Source organism: Argopecten irradians, chromosome 1, assembly GCF_041381155.1.
Source record: "Argopecten irradians isolate NY chromosome 1, Ai_NY, whole genome shotgun sequence".
Lineage (NCBI taxonomy): Eukaryota > Metazoa > Mollusca > Bivalvia > Pectinida > Pectinidae > Argopecten > Argopecten irradians.
In genome coordinates this window covers 22,934,740-22,957,722 of record NC_091134.1, presented here as the reverse complement: position 1 = coordinate 22,957,722, position 22,983 = coordinate 22,934,740, and the positions used below count along the sequence as shown (strand labels likewise).

General features: G+C 35.2%; 2 protein-coding genes across 2 annotated transcripts in view; one reads left to right on the top strand and one right to left on the bottom strand.

Moving 5' to 3' along the window:
- LOC138318714 (kinesin-like protein KIF20B) overlaps positions 1 to 6,437 on the top strand; it is a 38,198-nt gene extending 31,761 nt beyond the window's left edge. The window contains 11 exon segments of the mRNA XM_069261393.1: positions 61 to 213; positions 428 to 635; positions 949 to 1,074; positions 1,530 to 1,918; positions 2,341 to 2,487; positions 3,219 to 3,785; positions 3,969 to 4,085; positions 4,471 to 4,617; positions 4,971 to 5,103; positions 5,462 to 5,703; positions 6,007 to 6,437. Of these exon segments, the coding sequence (XP_069117494.1) occupies positions 61 to 213; positions 428 to 635; positions 949 to 1,074; positions 1,530 to 1,918; positions 2,341 to 2,487; positions 3,219 to 3,785; positions 3,969 to 4,085; positions 4,471 to 4,617; positions 4,971 to 5,103; positions 5,462 to 5,703; positions 6,007 to 6,072 (2,295 nt within the window). The 3' untranslated portion in view covers positions 6,073 to 6,437.
- A 3,147-nt stretch (positions 6,438 to 9,584) lies between these two features.
- Positions 9,585 to 22,876, bottom strand: LOC138321219 (phenylalanine--tRNA ligase beta subunit-like). The gene is made up of 19 exons (XM_069264738.1): positions 22,691 to 22,876; positions 21,276 to 21,331; positions 20,823 to 20,890; positions 19,446 to 19,502; positions 17,992 to 18,064; positions 17,466 to 17,525; positions 17,005 to 17,060; positions 16,572 to 16,722; positions 16,351 to 16,459; positions 15,574 to 15,706; positions 15,068 to 15,119; positions 14,456 to 14,517; positions 14,163 to 14,269; positions 13,670 to 13,770; positions 13,211 to 13,291; positions 12,824 to 12,916; positions 12,266 to 12,383; positions 11,917 to 12,072; positions 9,585 to 11,168 (listed from the first exon to the last, which is right to left on the bottom strand). Exons 1-19 carry the CDS (start codon positions 22,746 to 22,748, stop codon positions 11,017 to 11,019), a joined length of 1,743 nt encoding a protein of 580 aa, XP_069120839.1. The 5' UTR covers positions 22,749 to 22,876; the 3' UTR covers positions 9,585 to 11,016.
- Between the last annotated feature and the right edge of the window lie 107 nt (positions 22,877 to 22,983).

Genomic DNA, 22,983 nt, shown 5'->3' with positions numbered 1-22,983 from the left:
AATTCTGTACCAAGTATTAATTTAGAACTCGTGTTGCATGTACATATTATTATGTTGTAGAGCCAGGAGAGGGAGCAGACTTTGAGGAGACAGTTACAGCAGGCAAGCACCAATCTCCAGGAATTAGGTCAAAAGGTCAGTGACCTTGAGGATCAACTCTCACACAAGGTCAAGGCCATTCAGGATGCTGAAGACACCATTCAGGCCTTAAAGGTAAAAGTCATTGTCTGATGCGTCATTGATGAGCTAGAACAAATTTTATTGACTTGTTAACGTTTTTTCTGAAAAGGTGCATCTTTCAGAGATAATCTTAATCTAATTTTAATGGAAATCTTATTGAATTTTTTTCACACTGAAAGACAGTATTCTGCTTTACCATGAACGGACTTAGAACAGTTGTTTATGTGAATATTTCATGTTTTACCAGAACCCTGGTTCCCGTAGTGGCCGTCCCAGCACAGTAGCTGAAGTGTGTCGCCTGGAGGCAGAGCTGAAACAGAGGTGGGGACAAATACAGGAACTCCAGTCGGACCTGATCCGTCGCGATGAGAAACTGGCAACAAAGTCACAGGCCCTGAAGGACTTCAAGATTTCCATGGAGAGGGAGAGGGATGATTTCGAAGCTGCACTTAGAGGTTTGTCCTGTTCATTACAAATTCCTCAAAAATGTGAATTTAGAATTCATGAAATTATTCTGTGCTTTTAAAGGTTACATGAATCAACAATACATAGCTGTCAAGTTTGATGATCACCCAATGTAGTGACTACCTTGTAACTGATAAAAGAAAATTTGATGACAAACTAGAAACATTTTATTTACCAAGATACAAAGCAATAAATTAGGAATATTGAACTAAGCAAACTTACTTACTGGGAGCAGAGAAAAACTCGACTGAACCTGTCAGAATGACATTGTGCGACTGTTTGATATTGTGTTTGTATCCATAGATGCTAAAGCTAATGAGTCTCTGATTGAGATGTTGAAAAATGCCATCACTGAACAGGAGGAGACCATGGAGAAACAGGATTCCTACCTCCAGAGAAAAGAGGAGGAGATCAGAAATCTCTCTCAAGGTGGGTTACATTAATAATCATATTCACACGACCCACAACATCATTGCCATCATTTTATTGTAAACCAATAAAAAGCCTACTTAGTATTTTTGTCAACAAAATAGACAATAGGAGTCAAAAGGGTAATTGTGTCATTTTCAATTTCAGTATTTAGGTTCCTGTAATTTTGCCATCATTTTTTTTAATTGCAATACATGTAAATGAAAACCCATTAAAGCTTATTAGAATGTTTCAAACAATTAACAGAAGAACCCCACTGATGTTTCAACGAGTGGGATGATTATTTCAACAAGTCATTGAATGTCACCTAGATTGTGGTAGCTTCATGAATCTTATATCTAATATTAGTATTTTGGATCATGAACACTACCTGTAGCATTTGCGAAGTGATTTTTCTTTTTGAAGATCATACACAGTTACAAACTATATCTGAAGTATGCATTACTTCATTGTAGAACTGGAAAAGTACACGGAAAAGTACCGCCAGGTGTTAGAGACAAGTGGTGATTCTGGCAGAAAGATGATGGAATTGACGAGAGAGAACGCCCGTCAAGTCACTGAACATTCCCAGCAGCTCAAAGAGCAGGACGAGAAGGTCTGCAAACTTAACCAGACTCTCCAGGAACAGGAAACTACGATCCGCAAACTGACGGAGGACAAAGAAAAGTTAGGGGTCGTTCTAAAGGAAAACAATAGAGAACTGAAAGACCTGGAGAAGTTACTGTCAGAAAGTCGCACTGAAACTGAGAGTCTTAGAGAAAAGCTAAGCTCCAAGAATGAGAACAAGTCGGAGGCTATGGAAAAGGCAGAAGAAGAGGCTGCTCTGTTACAAGTCAAAATCAGGGTAAGTGTTGAATTAAATGTTTGATATTTATGAGAAAATTTTAAGATTAAGATTGATGAAACAATATTTATAATAAACATGCATGTTACAGGGATTCTTGGCAGATAGGTTTGCTTTACCATGCTTGGGAGGATTGCATTGACACTTTACGGCAAGCTTTTGCAACAAATGAGAAAAAAGTATTTTGTTAATGAAGTAATTAGCTATCATCAAGTGAATAACTGGGCCCTGACCATGTACACTTGAATGACTGTTTTTATCTTGGCAAAAAAAACAACCCTATTCATTCTAAGATTTATCTCCCCTGCGATATTTGGGGTAGAGGGGATTTGTTTGTTAATCAGATCAACATTTAGTTGTTTCTCAATCAGATTTTGAATTGTTGGATTCAGGCTTTCTAATTTGTCTTCCTTTATCTGTAGGAGAAAGAGCATGTTGTGCGAGAATCCCAACGAGCACTGAGACGGATGGAGGAGGATCTAAACAAAGCACAACAACAAGTGAAGCAGACCGAAACAGAACTGGTGAAGGTCAAACAAACGTTAGAGGAAAAGGAGGATAAACTCAAGGTCAGTGTCTGTTTTCTCTGTTTTAGTAATTGTCGTTTTATCATGATTCAAATTTTAGTTTTGCTTTGTACTGATAATTGCCAAAGTGAAAACACTTAATATTGAAAGAAGAAAGAGTTGTTCATTTTGATATCATAAGCAAATGTGAAACAAAAATATCAATAAAATTTGAGAAATTTTTATTAACATCTTTTAAGGATGCTCCACTGCCGACAGAACATAAATGATATTCATCACTTGAACAATAGTTGGTATTTAATTGTGTATATATATGTCTAATTAGCACAAAAAATGATGCAAGATAATTTATTTTGCCTTTGGTGCATGTGCAGTCAGAACTTCATTCCATATGGATATAGTACCACAGATTTTTTCAGGATGCAATTAATTATTTTTTGTAATTTTAATTTGAAGTAAAATTAGAAACTCACACTTTTCAATGGTGGTAATGGTGTAAAGTAAGTAAATTTTGTAACTGAAGAAAAAACAAATTCGTCTGGTTCTGATTTTGATAGAGAAAAAATACCATTTATCTAGGGTGGAGCATCTTTAAGCTTATAACACTGCAGACTGATAAATTAACCTTAGACTTTCTGTTTATCAGATAAATTATGATGACACTTTTGAGAATATCTTGTATGATCCGTTGTAATGCTATGGTTCCTACACGATGTTATGTCAGGATGTAAATAAGCCTTCCAGTTGTCCTAACTAATCATGTTTGTATTTAGACATGGAGAACAGAGAGAGACAACCTTGTGGCTGGACTAGAGGGTATCATGAAGAAACAGCAGAAGGAGATTTATGACCTCAAGGAACAGGTCAGGGCAGGTCAAAGCGGTCGTCACCTTGAAGACAGCTTGGTGTCACCATCGAAGTCCCGCCATCATCCGGAGGAGACTAACTTACCACCAGCTAGACCACCAGCACCTGTCAGATCAAGCTTTAGGAGCCAGCAACACGATGATCAAGAATCGTCACACCTAAAATCAAGTCATCAAGGTCATTATCAAGCTGAAAGTTCATCAGGAAGGTCAAATCACAGTAAACGTCATCATGACGACCAAACATTATCACCTGTCAGGTCCAGTCATAGTAAACGTCACCATGGTGATCAAATTTTATCTCCAACAAGGTCAAGTCACAGAGCACATCGCCAAGGTAGTGTGGCTTTGTCACCTGTTAATGTGAAAGAGGAGGTTCCTTCTACTGACAGTAGTGGTAGTGATGATAGACTCAAATCACCGCCTCCAGAGAGAGAAACAACTCATCGCTCCCACAGACACAGTGCACGCAAGGTCAGATTTCAAATAAAAAAATATAAGGTCAATATGTCATTATTTACTTTAATTAGTTTGGATGTATCTTTAGGATTCTGGTACTTAATGCAGCTCTATCTCTCATGATCATAATTTTCAAACAATTACAATTGTAATTTTAAATCTTACAAATATGTAAGTGTAATTGAATTACTGTTTAAGGCGTCGATAAACCAGTGTCCGCTGACAAAGACACCAAACCCAGAGACAACCAGGGGTCACCGGAGTTCCAGTAGGCCAAGTCGTAAGAGAAGATCAGTAAGCGAGTCAGCGCTAGAGGTACATTCAACAAACCTGAGACAGATTTTACTACTGATTTAAATGCTTATGTACATTTTAAGTGAATTATTGTCTGTGTAGTGTACGTTATGTTGAGTATGATCTGATATGCAATAGGATGGATCTTTGAAGAAAGGCTTTCTTATGTTCCTACTCTGGACAATTTGAAATAACAATTTTTCATTTGAATTAATCTTGTTTTGCTGGTTTTATTATCTGGGGTTAAATGTCTTTGTTAAACTCTTTAACTGAAACTGCACAATACATCACAACATCTTAATCTATGATAGAAACAATCTGGTATTTTCATTTCAGAATTATATGATGTAACATTATGATCATAATAATTACACTTCTATATTCTATCTACTTAATTGACTTTCAGCTGCCAGCCAAGAAGAGAGAAAACTTTGATGCCACATTTGCCTCTGAGGAAAGCAGTATTTCTGATCATGTTCAGATAGATGCTACACCTCCAGTGGCAGCGAAAAACCTCAGGAAAAGTCGGAAAAAGCATGGCAACACAGAATCGGTGAGATTTCATTTGATGTCTTCATTTCTACAAACTTGGCTCATTGTTTAAAGACACATTAATGGTATAAACAGACTTTAAATATTAAATTCGTCTCAAAAACTAGTCTAGAACCCAACCAAATAAGGAATTTTCAAAGTTCCTAACATTTCAACTTTATGATTTATATGAGTACACTTAGAAATTACAGAAGATCTAAAAAAAAAAATTACCAAATTATGAAACATATTTTCTGGCTAGTAGTTATTTCTGTATATATGTGCCATTGTTACTATTACCAATGATATTGATATGTTCATTTAGGTTTCATTTTCATATTTACCTAACAAGGGATTATCTGTTTATTTGTACAGGAGGGTAAGGAGAACACAGGGCCGTCTTCGTCGCGTCGTACAAGGAGAGGAACTAAAGGTACGGAGGAACCAGGCCTAGGACGTATAGGGTCCATTGTGTCTGCTATCAAAAACTCATCTCTAACGCGTTCAGGTACACAACAGGGTTCTTTTCTATCACCAGAAACGCTCCAGCCTCCACTCTGAAAACAGGATCTCTTTAACACAGTTTATCACACAAAATGTTTTTCTTTTCTCTTTCCTCTTACATTCAAGGCTTTGGGGAAATGCTTAAATTCTCAGGTCATACACAAGAAACACTCTACAACACTCATTTCTTTCTTACAAAGAATCTCTCAAGATTCCACACACGATAACCTTGAACTCTCAGTCTTTACACACATCTCTGGCATGGTACAATACTAAATAAGTCAAAAATAATTACCAGTAATTAATATTAAACCGGATATTATGTTCATAAAACACAAGATATCATTTACTTTCTCTTGTAGCTAAGAAGTTATTAGATGATATTTCCGAATCCCCTACCAAACCAACACAGGAGCCTTCTGTTGTGCCCAAGACCCCGTCCACGCCCGACAGTCATTACGTAGAGGTCGAGGACCAGAGTACTCAGATGTCAGGTGGGAGGAAAGAGGAAGAGCAACAACGCGCCAAACGCTCTCGGAAACGCCATAAGTTATACAACGAAAATCTACACATATCAGAACCGCTGGAAGGTGGAATATTTGTGGTGAGTATTCAATCTTAGATCATAGCAATCACAAGTTAAATCAGTACAAAAGGATAATCCACTTAATCTGATATATGTAAATGCATTACGGTAATATTCAGAATTTTACCTTTTTAAGGTACAATTTGTATACAGATGTTTAATCAAGATACATACCAGTTCTGTAGAAGTTGGGGTGAAGGTACACTCCAACATTGAAGTATTCTAATCTTACGACTATAAATGAAAGGTTATGTATTGATAATAATCGTGGTACCAAACATGATCGATGGTAATCTACAACAAAACGTTTATGTTTTGCAGCCAAATACCCCCACAAATGATGTCCATGGTATTGTGCTGAGGAAGCTACGCACACGGAAACACTGAACTCTGTTGGATAATGGAGATTCAGATATATACATTGGACACATATTTTATATAATTTGATTTCAACTAAAAACTTTAACCAAACTTTATATGTACTACCCTATTGGACTCTATGATAGAATGTGTACTAGACATCCAAACAGCAGTAGAATTCTGTATAAGGATCGTGTTCTCTCCAATCCTCAGTAATACAAAGTTCTCTCCAATCCTTGGGAATACAAAGTTCTCTCCAATCCTCAGTAATACAAAGTTCTCTCCAATCCTCAGTAATACAAAGTTCTCTCCAATCCTTGGGAATACAAAATTGCAGACTGATCATACTGTAGTGCCTTACAAACTGGTTTGCTGCTGTTTCAATGTATCCAATTTTTAGCTCACCTGGCCCGAAGGGCCGGTGAGCTTATGTCATGGCGCGGCGTCCGTCGTCCGTCGTCCGTCCCGTCCGTCAACATTTCCTTTAAATCGCTACTAGTCATAGAGTTCTGCATGGATTGTAACCAAATTTGGCCACAAGCATCCTTGGGGGAGGGGGAACAGAACTTGTATAAATTTTGGCTCTAACCCCCCGGGGGCAGGAGGGGCGGGGCCCAATAGGGGAAATAGAGGTAAATCCTTTAAATCGCTACTTGTCCTAGAGTTCTGCATGGAATGTAACCAAATTTGGCCACAAACATCCTTGGGGGAAGGGGAACAGAACTTGTATAAATTTTGGCTCTGACCCCCCGGGGGCAGGAGGGGCGGGGCCCAATAGGGGAAATAGAGGTAAATTCTTTAAATCGCTACTTGTCCTAGAGTTCTGCATGGATTGTAACCAAAATTAGCCACAAACATTCTTGGAGGAGGGGGAACAGAACTTGTATAAATTTTGGCTCTGACCCCCTGGGGCAGGAGGGGCGGGGCCCAATAGGGGAAATAGAGGTAAATTCATTAAATCGCTACTTGTCCTAGAGTTCTGCATAGATTGTAACCAAAATTAGCCACAAACATCCTTGGGGGAAGGGGAACAGAACTTGTATAAATTTTGGCTCTGATCCCCCGGGGCACGAGGGGCGGGGCCCAATAGGGGAAATAGAGGTAAATCCTTTAAATCGCTACTAGTCATAGAGTTCTGAATGGAATGTTACCAAATTTGGCCACAAACATCCTTGGAGGAAGGGGATCAGAACTTGTATAAATTTTGGCTCTGGTCCCCTGGGGGCAGGAGAGGCGGGGCCCAATAGGGGAAATAGAGGTAAATCCTATAAATCGCTACTTGAGGTAAATCCTTTAAATCGCTACTTGTCATAGAGATCTGCACGTATTGTAACTAAATTTGGCCACAAACACCCTGGGTGGAAGGGGAACAGAACTTGTATAAATTTTTGCTCTGACACCCTGGGGGCAGGAGAGGTGGGCCCAATAGAGGAAATAGAGGTAAATCCTTTGAATCGCTACTAGTCATAGATTTCTGCATGGAATGTAACCAAATTTGGCCACAAACATCCTTGGGGGAAGGGGAACAGAACTTGTATAAATTTTGGCTCTGGCCCCCCGGGGGCAGGACGGGTGTGGCCCAATAGGGAAAATAGAGGTAAATTCTATTAATCGCTACTTGTCCTAGAGTTCTGCATGGATTGTAACTAAATTTGGCCACAAACATCCTTTGGGGAAGGGGAACAGAACTTGTATAAATTTTGGCTCTGTTTCAATGTATCCAATTTTTTATTTATTCAAATGGAAAAAGTCCATTTTCTTTATAAATATGTTTTTTATGGCTGTCAGCCAACTTGTGTCTGGTTGTTGATATTTTTGGGAGTGAGTTACTATACATATGTTATAGAATGTATGTTTCTGAGACATTTTCATTAATAAGTTTGCATCATATTATACAAGAATGGACATCTGAAGTGTGTATTAGAAATGAGAGCAAGTATATTTTGTTACTACATGTAATTGGTTGTTGTCATATTACTTCTCTTTCTCTGTCCTTTCTTTGTTGAATGCTCGTCCCTTTTCTCTCCCTTGTATCTGATCTTTTGTGTCTTCATCTTTATCTTCTCTTTCTATATTCCTTACCATTTCAAAGTCGATTGTATTGACATTATAGTAAATTAGCGAATTAGATTTCAGCCCTTTAAAAGATGCTCCACCGCTGACAAATGGTATTTTTTCACTATCAAAAAAGGCAGCAGACAATTTAATGTTTTTCTTCAGTTACAAAAGTTACTTAATTTACACCATTACCATCGTTGAAAAGTTTGAGCTTCTAATTTTACTTAAAGTTTAAAATACCGAATACCGAAAATAATTAATTGCATCCCGAAAAAAATTTCACCATACTGCATTACATTTTAACTGCTATAAATTCATCTGAATCTGATACAATTTATATTCATGCACATCTACTTCCTTGTAGTAATGCTTATGAAACTTAAAAAGATTCATTTAGTTACCAACAAACTGTACATTTAGTCCCACAAACAATATGTTATGCTTTTTCCCCTTTATAAAATATTATGCAAGTCTGATATTATTTTCCTGATTTTCTTTGTAATGAATCATTCAATAATTTCTATTTTGCTCGAGTGTAAACATACCTGTGCAATACCTTAGATATCACATTTTGTTCTTATCTGAAGTCCAATATCATGTTTCTTACTTTGTTACCTCTAGGGGCGAGTTTGGGTCCCGTGTCTTGAGTGGAGGTTAACATTGTGCATATCATATGTGACAGCACTGGCTACGGATAAGAGAGTTTGTTCTATCCTTGATAGCAAAGTGTTATCCTTTGTATTTGTCAGAAAGTAACAGACTGACTTCTGATTTTGGAAAAAGTCATCAAAATCAATGTTTTTGCATGTATATCTTGATTGCATTAAAAGAAGTACAGCTATAATTAGAGTATGAACTTAAATAATAACGATCTCAAATTCAACAAATTCAATACAAATAAGACTCTTTTTTCATTTTTGAGCAAAAAATGTAAGAAGCTTATAAAACTGATAAGCAAAAACAGGAAATTGAATTATATTTGATTTTTATACGGTGCAGTAAAAGACTGCATTTCACACCTAAGATATAAGTGTAAGAAAGAATGTAAAAGGTGTACCATACTCAGTAATCTTACGAGTGTTGATGTATTCTGTTATTGAATTATGAGTACAGCTTTTTGGTTGTGTAATTTTAAATTTGATATAAAATGGAATACATCCAATACCAATAAACCATTATACTTAATCATTTTTTGATCTTTTTCTTTCCTACATCATTGTATATCATATTCGACCAAATGAGTGCCCCCTCCCCTTTTTCAAAAGTTCACATACTTTGAATTTAAGTCTTTATTAAATACAGACGAAAATTGTGAATACATATATACTGTAGTTAATTTTATTTCTCTTGCAAAATTGAAAGTCTACAATTCAACTTTCCACATGCCGGTGCTGCTCACCGGGTCGAATATGACTTCAAGGAAATATTATCTTGCTCCTAAGGTACTGCTTGGCAAAATAAAGACTCTTCATTGTCGCAAATATCAATTAAATGGGTTTTATTTATGTCAAATTACAGCCAAGTTAAGTAAGGACATGCCATGTTTAGAAGGTGAAAGAAAACCAAAAGTACTGGCTAGTGGTAATATTAATACGTCTGAACACAATATTGTTAACCGCTCTCACTGCGGCTTCAATATATTGCGAAGAACGATGTGATGCCAATAATATTATGTAAAAAGATTTATTTATATACATTGTATAGACTACAATTGCACAAATAAATAACAGACAATGCAGCAATCTGTACTGTCCTGGTCCTAAATCAGAAACCTTGTCAGGTCAAAGAGAAAATGGTGTTGTAATCACAAATAAATAACAGACAATGCTGCAATCTGTACTGTCCTGGTCCTAAATCAGACACCTTGTCAGGTCAAAGAGAAAATGGTGTTGTAATCACATTTACTTTTTAACATTACAAGAACTTAACACTTACTCGCATGCTTTAGAAATTACTTGGTCTTCAGTCTTGATGAAGAATTGAGCATGAGTCAGGGTCAGCCTTATTGTATTTAAATATCTTACGGTAAAGGACAAATTCTCAAGTGTGATCACACTACCAGTATTTTAGCAATGACCAACATATATATCATTGATTCCACAGCATACTTCAGAAATATTGATGTATTAAACAGACTAGATCTATATCTGAATACAATCACTGGACATTTGAAAGCAAACAGTCACATTTCCAATTACATGTACCAGGAAATATTGTGTGAAAAAAGAGAAGCGAGATATTACAACCTGAATGATGATTGCAAAAATTGATTACCATCTGATACCGTTTTTAAATGTGAGAGAAAAAAATGTTGATTACACAAGATTTGAAAAAAAAGGTATCAGTATATCTAAAATGGTCAATGAATTATTTGCGTAAGTGTACATTAGGGGTGTAACAATACACTTAACTATTGATACATTGCAATTAATATTTGTCAATATCAATGCATCAATGTGCACAGACTCCGTGCTAGACAATTGGTCCTATTTTGTCATTGGAGTGATTTTTTCTCCAAAATTTTTCGTGGTAATAACTTTCAAGTGGAGGCTGGCTTTGAGATTTTATGTCTTATCAAATGTCATTAGAATATTAATCAATCATATGGCAGTGTTTTTGGTGACAGAAGAGAGTACATGTACATAGCAACTATCTTAGCCCTATTGTTCTGTTGAATCTGTTGTTGTTGTAACACATATCCATGGAAACTGTTAATCAGCAAACAGTTGTTATGTAAAACACACCGCAGGTCAACATTTCAATTAACAAATTATGAGGCACATGATCTTTGTGTTGTCTTCAAAATGTCAAATCAAAAAGAGGGTTATGATGCAGTGCTCTTTATATTAGCAATCAGATATTTTTAGCACTACGTCTCTCAAAATGTTCCTTTACACTAACTATGGGAAATCCTCATAGGAAAGGTTCAATGGTCATTTCTAATGCAGCACATGGATTGGTGAGTTCAAACTTTGTGATAACCTCCGGGTGAAGGACACCAATACGACCTACGCTTTTCCCTCGGAGAATAATCTCAGCACTCCTGCCAGGGAAATAGGTTGGATCTGTAATGGAAAAAACAACAAACATCTCAAACTAAAATACTGTAAGCCATTGACTAACTAATACTCCCAGACAATGACAATCAAATGTTCCTTCATTACCCTGTACATATCCATGGTAATGTAATTGGAACATGTGAATTATAGACATCCTTATGTTACAATAACTGACCAAGCATGTGAATTATAGACATCCTTAATCATGTAACAACAACTGACCAAGTTTGAACAAAATTGATTCCAAACTACATGTAATTACAAATCTGTGTATGGTGAATACCTTGCAGAGAATTCCATTCCATTCAATTTCCACAGGGAAAGCAATTTTATACTAACATTTCTGGTCAGAGAGATTTGCATGTGGCCCGAATTTTCACCAAGAAAACATTTGCATGACTGATAATGCCAAAAACTTAACCACTTCTACAGACACATGCGATATGTTTCTTACAAGTGATGGCCATTTTACAAATCTGCATAGCGACTTGGTTACCTTGAGTAGAATCCCATTCTATTTAATTTTCACAAGAAAAACAATTGCATACAAACATTTTTGATCGGATGATAAGCATGTAACTTGAGCTATTACATGAAAAACATCTGCATGATTGATAATGCCGAAAACTCTACCACTGCTATCTAGATACTTATATTTTTCTTGCAATACCACAAACAAATGGTGAGATGGAACCCAATGGTCAGCATGATTTTTATACATTATGAATAATCTAACATTACACCAGTATCTTACCAGAACTTTCTCGGATGTGGTAACCATTGTCGTCTGTCGTCATGGGAACCTCCAGAAGTTGCATCACACGGTCCAGCATTCCTTTTACAATCTCAAACCCAGAGGACTTGTTGTAGTTAACTATACAGAGCCGTCGGTCATTCCTGGCTCCAACATCTAGAAACAGGTCAGATAAACATGACTTTGACTGGTAAGTACTGACAATGAATATTGTTACCATGATTGATACTGAATGTGATAGTTTGATTAGAACAGAGTGTTGCCTTACAGAGATGGAAGGTTTTTTTAATAGATTTAATTCTTTCCTTGATTTTCTCGACTAATTTATGTGCAAAAAAATTGTGTTTACCTTTAGTTTTATCCTGATACACTACATCAGAAATCTCAAACAGACGAAGTGGCAGGGGCATTGACCGATTATTGCTGACAGTCTTCAACACTCCAGGTAGTAGGCAAGTTCTGGCTATCTGTTAGAGGATCAACGACATCAAATTAATACAAATAGGAGAGTCACAAAACAGAAATTAAATAACTCTGGTGGAAATATCCTCGGTAAAATGTCTAGAAAAGCTCTATTGTCACCAAGACTGTTTAATGGTAAAGGTTTCAGTCTATATCTTATTATCACACACAGAATGTAACTGTGAACTTTCTCATGGTAACCAGACAATCCATTGGCGAGGTCGCAGCATGGTCCCGTAATTCAATGAGCCCAATATTACACAACAAGCCATCCATCTTGGAGTGGTGACTTCAAAGCCCCTTTGGGGCAATTGCCAAATATTGACAGATGTAGGTCAAAGATTTTGCTCTAAAAGAACTTCAGTCTTCACCTTTACACTATATTTAGAAACCTCTTCTGAACAGATTTTGACTGATGCCCCTAACCAGAGCTATATTATGTTACCTGGAAGTCCAGTGTCTTTGGGTTGGAGATGTGAACAGCGTTGGCCTCTTCGATAGTTTTCCTTAACTTGTCTGACACATCACTCCTTGAGCACTGTTACATATTTAGTATTTATGAATGTTTTTATACAGAAAGGAGTTCTGAATTACGTAATAAATTCTTTTTAGTAAAGAGCAAATATAGAATACTGATATTGGTCTTTAATATAATAAGGAAAATAAATTGCTAAAGGGAGGTGAAAACCTTACAATGTTTAGTAAATTGTAGGTAAATGACACTTAGGTTTTCTTTTATGATCATTGAATCGTCTCAGCTAGCTCATCTATACACCTTCGTTACAAAGAATCAAATCAAACATATATGGAAAGTGCAAGAAAATCTACTCACCAACGCAAAAGTAAGGACCTCTGTGAAACCTGCGGCTACCATTTCATGTCTAAGGAGGTCAGTTAGTTTGTTGATCGGTAACTACAAAAAAACATTGGTTATAGTTAGGGGCTTTTAGGGGGTACACATTGACATGATCGAGGAGAAAACTTGTTCATATCCAGTCATAAGTGGTGATCTTAAACTTTCATGCATTTTTTATCACAGATCATTGTTAATAATGGTGATGTTTCCATAAATTTAGTTAGTAACATCATCTAAAACCCACAAGTCTCTTTCGTGACTTGTGGTTTCCGGTGACAAGTCAGAAGTTGTTGAAGAGTAATTTTCAGTGCAAGTTAAACAAACAAATAATCCATAATCCTACCCATGGGAACTTTCTTGCAAAAACCTTGATATATTACTGTCAGTAACAGTGCATGCTTTAAAACTATTCTACATTCATACTGAGGTACCTACCTGATTGGCTACTGTGTTTGTTTTGGGAATCGTCTTTTTGATGTTATTGTAACCATAGGATATCGCCACATCCTCAACAACGTCACAAGCATGGATAACATGTACACACAATTAAGGTCAATACTACATTTAGACTACTAGTAAGCTATCTAAATCAGGTCTAAATAATTAAATTTTGAAGTTATTTTCAACAACACATTTTATGTTTTTCTCTTGATGTACAGTTTGTCTCTGCAATCCTATTTTCTTAAAGGGAATAATTCATATACTATGTGATACCTGATGACGTTTGTGCGATAATAGTATCTCTAGTGGTGACGGAACGTAACTCTGTGTAATCTTCCCACTGAAATGACGATATCACCTTTTGATGTCATTCCTTCTCCAATAGAAACCATAGGCCTTCACAAACGTTATCAGGTACCAAGTGGTACGTGAATTAGTCTCATTGATACACCTATATTCTATCATAAATATATTAAGATAAGGATATCTAGACGAGTGGGAGGAACCTCGACCCTCACTTGAGCTCCATTTTCTATCACTTCTGCAGCCAGACACATCCGTGTTAGCAAGCGTGCAGCTTCCTCTGGGCTTATTCTGTAACACATTTCTTAGAATAATAGTGAATTCAAAGTACCGGTACATGAAAAAATTGAAGTATCGCTTCTTTTAAAGGCATTTACATATGAACCGTTAATTTCTTAAGATAAAATTTAAAAGCTTCTCAATTAAGTCATTAGGAACTTATTTAATAAATGAACCTGTGATACGGTTAATACTTACTTAATGCCAACATTTCGGTTGATAATATCAACGCTCACATTCTCCATCCGGTATCCCAGATCCTACAAAGAAAGCAGTAAGATCAGTAAGGCTATTAACACACTGTAAACCAAACTTTCTTTCATATACGATTTATTTATGCAAATTTTGTGAGTTCGCGGATGTTAATCTCTATGAATTGATATCACTCACAGTTTTTTTGAAAGGCATTTTCATTTAATTTCAAATTGGCGAAATTTTATCTTCAAGAATATACATGTACTTTGAAATAAAAAATCACGAAATTTAGTAGTCGTGGTTTGCTGTAACAATGACAAGATTCAGTACAAACATGGCTCCTGTTGACTATTTAGGTTTAAATCATCTGGTCAAAATCTGGGGCCATTCAGATGATATCTAACCAAGATCAAAGCCACAAACTCTTCCAACAGCAATCAGTGTATCAATCAGGTTTGCCTCTTTTTGATTTCATTTCTTTCTTAAAACAAAAATCCAAACAAGTCCCCTCATCTTTGAGAGTCAAGCAGAACATATCAAAGACAAATTATTGTTCCTGCAAAATATCCTTTGTTATATGATTGGTCAGATGTATATAATGTTGTGTATACTCACAGGATAGAAAGCAACACTCCCATCAGGCATTGTCACCTTGGACTTCTCAACTCTGTAAAAACACAACGACATGAAAACTACAACAACTATATTCTCAAAAGGAAGTTATGACAATCACAATGAAAAAAGAGAAAATTGTCCTGCTCGTCAATTGGACAAGACATAAGAATTACTGTACTCTAACTTTCTTTTGCGGCTACTAAATTTTGCTTTTTCAATACCAAAACAGATCTGAGAAGATTAACTTTCGAGGACTTAGAAATTGAATGGAATCTATCTCTATATTAAGGAATGGAATCTATCTCTATATTAAGGACCAGCTCTGGTGAAAAGTAAAAAATTTCTGAGACAATTAGTTTTTGAATATCACAAGAACTCTTTGACTAACATTGAAATGAGATTTTAACGAGACTGAAACTTTTTTCGAAATTTATTTTTATCATAAAATTATTCTATGCATAGGCTAACAATTCGCATGTCTGAAAGTGCTGAGGATATTCACTTACGTGAAGGGTTTATCGCAGTATTCACAGAACATGGCCACTAGTGTATCGATGACCATTTTGGCCTTGGTCAAGTCTGTTGCCGTACACTCGATAAAGACGTTACGAGTGTTTAAGGTGATCTTACTGTGGTCCCCTGAAACCAAAACAATAGAATAAACCTGTAATTTTGTACACCAGATAATAGGTCATATACTGAAACTTTAACCAGAATTCTCTTAATATCTTTATATCTAGTATTAATCGTCAATACCAGATATTGTATAGTAAGTGAAGTGTGATATTTTGAAGATTTCAATGAACACTGTGGTCGTGGATATTTAATCAATTAAATAAGAAGTACTGGGTAAATATATACATGTAACTGATACAGTGAAATCTTTGACCCGTAAGAATGAACCAGCTATACAGTATTAAGATTGAAGACCTTCGTGAAAGTTTGTCAAATACAAGAATTCCACGGAAGTGGATGTATCGCCTTTACAGCAGATTAAACATCACAAAAAATAGTTATTTAAGTTGAAAATATTGTTAATAACTAAATGAAGTTATCAAGTCCCGTAACTCTTGCAAATATAGACAAATCTTGACCAGTATCAAACTCATTCAAGATCTCCTTAATATAAAGCAATATACCAAATTTAGTTGAAATCAGACAATAAATACTTTATCGCACGGAAACTGTTTTCCGGGTGCCGACATTGTGATACTTATGTGTCGCACCTGCGTTGCAGGCAATACAAAAAGTAGTACATTTTGTAATTTCTATTAGTTACTGACCATTGATGATCGGTGGCATAGACAGAACAACACCATTCTGGTCATAGATAACAGGATATACCGGCTTGTCCTGGATAATCGGCAAGAAGTGCTTCAGATGGTTGTCAGTCTGAAACAAAAACGACACAGTATAAAGGAAAAATTCAGTGATTATGACTAGAAATAACTATAAGGTGAAAATGTCCCTAAAGCTTTATTTAAATTTTGAGTTGAGTTCTTACCGAGTAAAGATCCATTAACTCAGGTGCTGTCATCTCTCTCTCCTGATTCAATGCTTTGAATTTTATGTCTGCTGGCGGCTGGGCATCATACATGAATGGTCCTTGTATAGTATCCAAGTCATGAGTTCCTATAGCAACTAGTGTTCTCCTCCTAGAAACCACGAAATAATGAGAAAATATCAACTTGTTGTCTTTATAGCAACAGAAGTTCTACAAACCACATAATAATTAGAGATTACATTCCTATATAAAAGTAAGAGATACAATGGGTAAATCATCAGTTTTTCAATAGAAGTGACAGGAGTCAAATTATCAGGCTACAAATCAATATTTGCAAAGATCTATAGGTACAAAGACAATATAATTTGTAGCAGCTGGACCCATGGTCACCCAAGATTGTAACACCCAAGATTGTAACATTATAACATCTTACCTGCACAAGTTCTGGTGCAGTTTATCCTGCAGGGTGATGAAACTTTTGTATCTTTCCTGAAAGAAAATAATATAAAAGATATTCACATGTGCTGTATTTAGTTGTTCAAGACCTCACTGGTCACTAGTACAGTATAACTTGTCAAAACAGTTCTTGTCTAATGTGGATATCTGTATATTCCAGCTTCATTGCATGGCTTTTCTTTTCTTCATTTTAGTGATTAAAACTTGTATAATCCAGGAACCTGGCTATACTAGTCAAATATGCTGGTTCTGGTGACATTTAGACAAGTTATACTTGTACATCATTTTGTGTGTTATAACCATTGTCATCTCCTATGGAGCTGGATAAACTCTGATATATCTTTTTTAACTTCATAAATAAATTTACTACAAAAAATTAATTTCAAATGAAAATGCAATTTGTTTAGAATGAACTGAGTACTGTAATAACGGTCTTACAGGAGTGAAGGTTATGTTTCGGAGAACAGCAGCTACAGCATAGGGACGCACTTGGGCTGTCTGTAAGAAAATAAATGTAAAAGAATAATTAAACACAAGTACCATGTAACTGTATAGGTATCAGTCTGGCCTATTTTCTGGTTTGGAAGACATGGCTCAGGGCCTTTCAATTGGGAATTTAATGTGGTAAATGGTGAAATTAAAGCTCAATATTTCTCCAAGAAAATCATTTCATGCTTTATGTGTGATTTTTTTTATTGTTTTTTTGTTTTTGTTTCAATAAGTATCAATGGGTATATTTGGCTACCAAATGGGAACAAAATATGGCTCATTGGGAAGAAGGCTTAATTATGACCCAAAAATGCATTGCAGAATAGGTCCTGGGAACAGAGAAAACAATTAACTGCTTCCTACTTGAGCGGGGAAGTTGAATGTAAAATCATGCACTTTGTGTGGCAAAGCTTGGCTCAATAAAGAGTCATGATCATAGTAACTACTGTAACATAAGATATATTTTAATACTTACAGAAGGGAGAACTCGAAGTTCCTGTAACTTGTCAGCGCTTGGTTCTAATGCTTCATATCTTGGAGCCTTTATTCTGCAAACAAAATATCCAAAATTTGTCAGCAAATTTAATCACAATCAGGCATGGGGTAATCGTAATCGTGTAATCGTAATCGATTGTAATTAATTACATTTTCTCAAGTAATCGACAGTAATCAGTAATTGAAGGCTATTTCGATTACTTGTAATCGTAATCGTAATCGATTACAGTAAAAATTTACTGTGTAATCGTAATTACATTTCGATTACTTTTCAATTACATTATACCTAATAATAAGTTGAATTTAGCAGCCAGTATACTAAGTTTAGAAAGTGTAAAGTTCAACTTGTCTGCTGTAGTTCAACTAAAACTGAAGATAAATGTAACAGTGTTGAGTATTGGTCTATAAATATCTTTTATAATTAGTTTTCTGATTAACTGTAAGGCTCAAAGAAATAAAGTATACAAACGAATTGTTTATACAAGTACACTTTATAGCTAATTTTAAATTTCACCAGTGTGCCCATGGGCATAAGAGCATATTGTATTAAACAATGGAAAGCAGTGTTTTCAAAAAGTCAACAGGCATTGACTAATCATAAGATCAATTTAGTTGTTTCAGGGAGTATGTCCTCAGATTTCCATTGAACTTGTTGTTTTAAGAAACAATGAAAAGGCAATTAATTCTGTTTGATATTCCCAGTGACTGTTCTTTTTACGTATACCTGTACAGTCAAGATTTATCTGTTTAGCTCAGAAGCATAAGTCACATTTTTGCCATACGAATAATGCACATGGTCGTTTCTAAGACACCCCAGTTTAAAAAGCATGATGTGGGACAGGTGTAAACTTGAAACTAAATAAACAGTTTAACTAAATCCAATGAAACTATTTTATATAAATATAACTGGTCTTGGAATTCGAATGCTATCAAATCGTTAAAAGGAAAAATTGAAAATATTGTGATAGAAGATAAAATTTAATAAATCAACTAAATATGTAATCGAATGTAATTGAAAGTAATTTCAATTACTTTTTGTAAAGTAATCGATTGTAATCGATTACAGGTCAATGGTACCTGTAATCGATTATTAATCGATTACAGCATTTTCTCCCAAGTAATCGATTATTAATTAATTACATTTTTAAGTAATTGTGCCCATGCCTGATCACAATAAGTTTTATAGTTATTGATGGTTAATCTGACAAAAAATAAAGAAGTTTTCTTGCATTTTATTCTATACAAAAAGAAAAAAACATTCCACTTACTTCAGCATAATTGATCACAAATGAAATGATTAATAAATATAGCTTGAAAAATTGAGATCCAGTTACGCTTAAAGGAGAGACCAGACTATTTTTTATCGTTATTCCATAAGTTCACTGTATACATATGTTATTGATTTTCCTTATATTAACCACATAATGTACTTACTTTTCAAGGAAAACTTTAAGGGACCGAGTCAATCCTTCAATACACAGTAAATCATATCTGTAATCAGAAACAACAGCTCTAATTGAACATCGCTAAAATAGTATTCTAACACTGAAAGATTGCTGCAACAAGAGTATGTGTACTAAAATTGCTGCAACAAGAGTATGTGTACTAATTTATTTTATTTATTTCATTAATCAATTATTTTCATGTGTTTATTATTAACATTTTATCAATTGATTTTCAACTCTTTCTGTACTATTGTCGTATACAAACGACAGAAAAACATGCTGTCTCATCCTCATTGTCAAACACAGACAACAGAAAAACATGACGTCTCATCCCTGTTAAGGTACCTATACAAGCGGTAATTAGATACATATGTACTTGGCATTACCTTATTTTAGGGTTGTCAACGGTTAACCAGTTACTCGATCGGAAGTTTGCTAACCGATTATAAAATTCTGTTACCGAATAATCAGACGTATATATATTATATATATTTGAGTTCGAGCCCTGGGTTTTAATCACGCAAGAAGTAACGATCAATTATATAAGGTCAAAAGTGAACATTATATAAACATGATAAATTTTGCACTACCAATATGAATTTTTGCTCTACCAATATACTAAGATATATTTGGAAATATTGTAATTGAACAATGTCGGTAATTTAGTTGTTTAGGTCATGGTTGTTTGTTGAACTCGCTGAAGCTGTAGCGCAAATACGTTAAATTATTACTTTCATTATGTATAACAGTTTATTAAATTGTTGTTGTTTATTTCAATGTGATATCACCAATAAACCGGTTACTCGGTCGGAAGATTTTCGGAGTAACGGGTTAGCAAATTTCGACCGGTTTGACAACCCTACCTGATTTATGATTAATTGTGTCAAGCAGGCAACATATGAGTTACACAATGAAATTTTATGCAAAAAGAACATCATCGGTTTATAACAAACATTTTGGTATCAGAAAAGTACAGATTTTCTGTCATGCAACCCAGAATGCGTGAATTTCCCACGATGTGCTCCAATATTGTCATCATCAATGTAAACAATATGGCGACGATCGCATTCATTCTACTGTCAGTAAGATAAAAACCTTGGAAAATATAGATATTTTTGTTATGAAACAAATTTGTGAATGCCAAGCACATTGGTTCTTGTTTTTTTCAGGCAGGGTTTCGGCATAATTCCAACCTCATCAGAATACACAAGAACATACAATAATACTCTGACGTATTGCTCAAATGTCTGGGGAGGAGTCCGAAATTCCAGCATGGAATCCAGTGCAGAATTAAGGTACGGATAAAGTAAATCTAACATGTTACATTTACATTATAACTTGTGACCTGAATTCTAAGATATATTACCTATTTGCTGGTATGTCCACCTTGAATTCTTGTGCTAGCTCTGGGTTTTGTTGAAGTTCCTCTTCATCCTAAAAATATGATACATGTGCCAACGAAATAGATACATAAAAAGCAGAAAAACATCAAAAATTTGTAAGAATATCAAGAATTGATCCAATAAATGTCCTCTTCACTATGTATTTCAGACAACATACAATTGCATTATATTGGATTTGATGAATTCAAACTGAACATATGAATACTATTATAGTTTTATTATTTTTGTTCTTTATAAATTTATTTGTAGCTTACTTTGTGGTCCTTTTTTATAATTCCACTCATTTTTCTCAATTTTGAATGTCCTTAGTGCTTATTGTGCCAAACAAACAAGAACAATTCTGATATTTGTAGATATCTATTCATATCAGATCATGTGTCAAAAGGGAAATTAACAGAAATAAAAATGTAGCTTACCGGCTCCTCTGCCTCCAAACCAAACTCAAAACACAGATCATTGAATTCCTTGAATGCTGAAATGAAAAGGAACAAGTTGAATGAAGAATTTCTTTCTTTTCTTTGTGGTTGATTTCATTGGTTGACCCTTCACAACGTAAAGACACCTAAGTAGTAAGTACCAGTACAAAACCCTAGCCATTTAGCACTTCCTTGAATGATGCAATTTCTTCACAATTGGGTATGTTCAAACCTCCTTACAAATAAATAAAATAAATTTAACTCTTTTGTAGCAGAACTGGGCTAGGTTGATTACCATGACCAAGTAACATAACAGGTTGGACACACTCCAGCACATGGGAAACAGTCATTCAAGTAATTATTTAGTTAACAAAATGCAGGATTCTATGAAATGAAAAATAAATAAAGTTGTTCTAAAAAAATGTATCAAAAAAAGGGCATCATATTTTTCAGATTTACATATAAGAACTGATTTAAGACTGGAAGTGATTTAGTTTATGACTTCTAAGAAAACTGAGACAATGAAGTTTGTCTACATTTGATTAATTTTGTACAAAGTTATATCAGTGTAACAAGAGAGAAGAAAATGTGATTGCTAGACTGTTAGTTTTGAATCTGGGACCTCCAAACACTAGACGTTTGCTCTAGCAACTGAGCTACCTGGATACCGATGATCGATCCAGTCCAGTCCTGCTACACTCCTTCCTCCTTTCTTGAAGTCTTCTGCCTCAAAGACATACATGACCCTTATACCACAATTATGGGTATTTTAGTTGGGTGCCAATTTTGTAACAGAAAAAAAAAAGAGATGCAGCATCCAGAGTAAGATTCAAACTTCAGACCTCCGAACACTAGCCAAATGCTCCAACGACTTAATTAGCTACCAGTCATCAATTATTGACTCGATCCAATCCTGCTACATTAGTGAAGGTGTCAAGTAAAAATTATTATATCATTTTGATAAGAATATTTAACAAACAACTTAAAACAATCAATCCTGCATTTGAGCCACAAAATTATTACTCAAATGCATGACTGTTATACCTATGAAGGAGTGTGCCCAACCTGCTCAAGAGAACATCTAAATACTGTTGTAGCGGAAAAGATATCACCTTCTGACTGGAAAAGTCAATCAGAAGGTGGTATATTTTCCGCTACAACAGTAGCTCGAGAACATCTTGCTAGTACATGTATTTTAATAGCAGTTGGAACCTTGGTCACATTTTCTCCCGTCCTTTTTTTATTTACGCATTATTGTTGCATTAAGCACTTGTTTAAATGTATACACTGTCAATGCAATCCAATGTATACACGAAAGAAGTTACAGTATGATGCAATCGTGTAATCAATCAGTAATATTTATTTGTACCATCTGTCTGGCATCTTGGTTGGGGATGCTTCGTGTAACAACTTACTGTATGTCCTTCCGAGTGATTTGAACAGCTGTTCTTTATTCACGGCAATGGTAGGCATGGTGGAATATGTAAAACAGACCAACAAACCTCAGTTGAACAGTAAATATGTTCTTAATCTGCAAGCTTGACCGGTACCACGATGACGACAGCATGGAAAAATCGTCACGTTTTTTTTACCTCTAAAATTGAAGAGTTCCACACATTTGTATTTAGATTATTTAACAACAATAAAGATACATATTCACTAAAAAAATTTAAAACACGCATTTAAAAGAAATAAATTAAAGAAAATT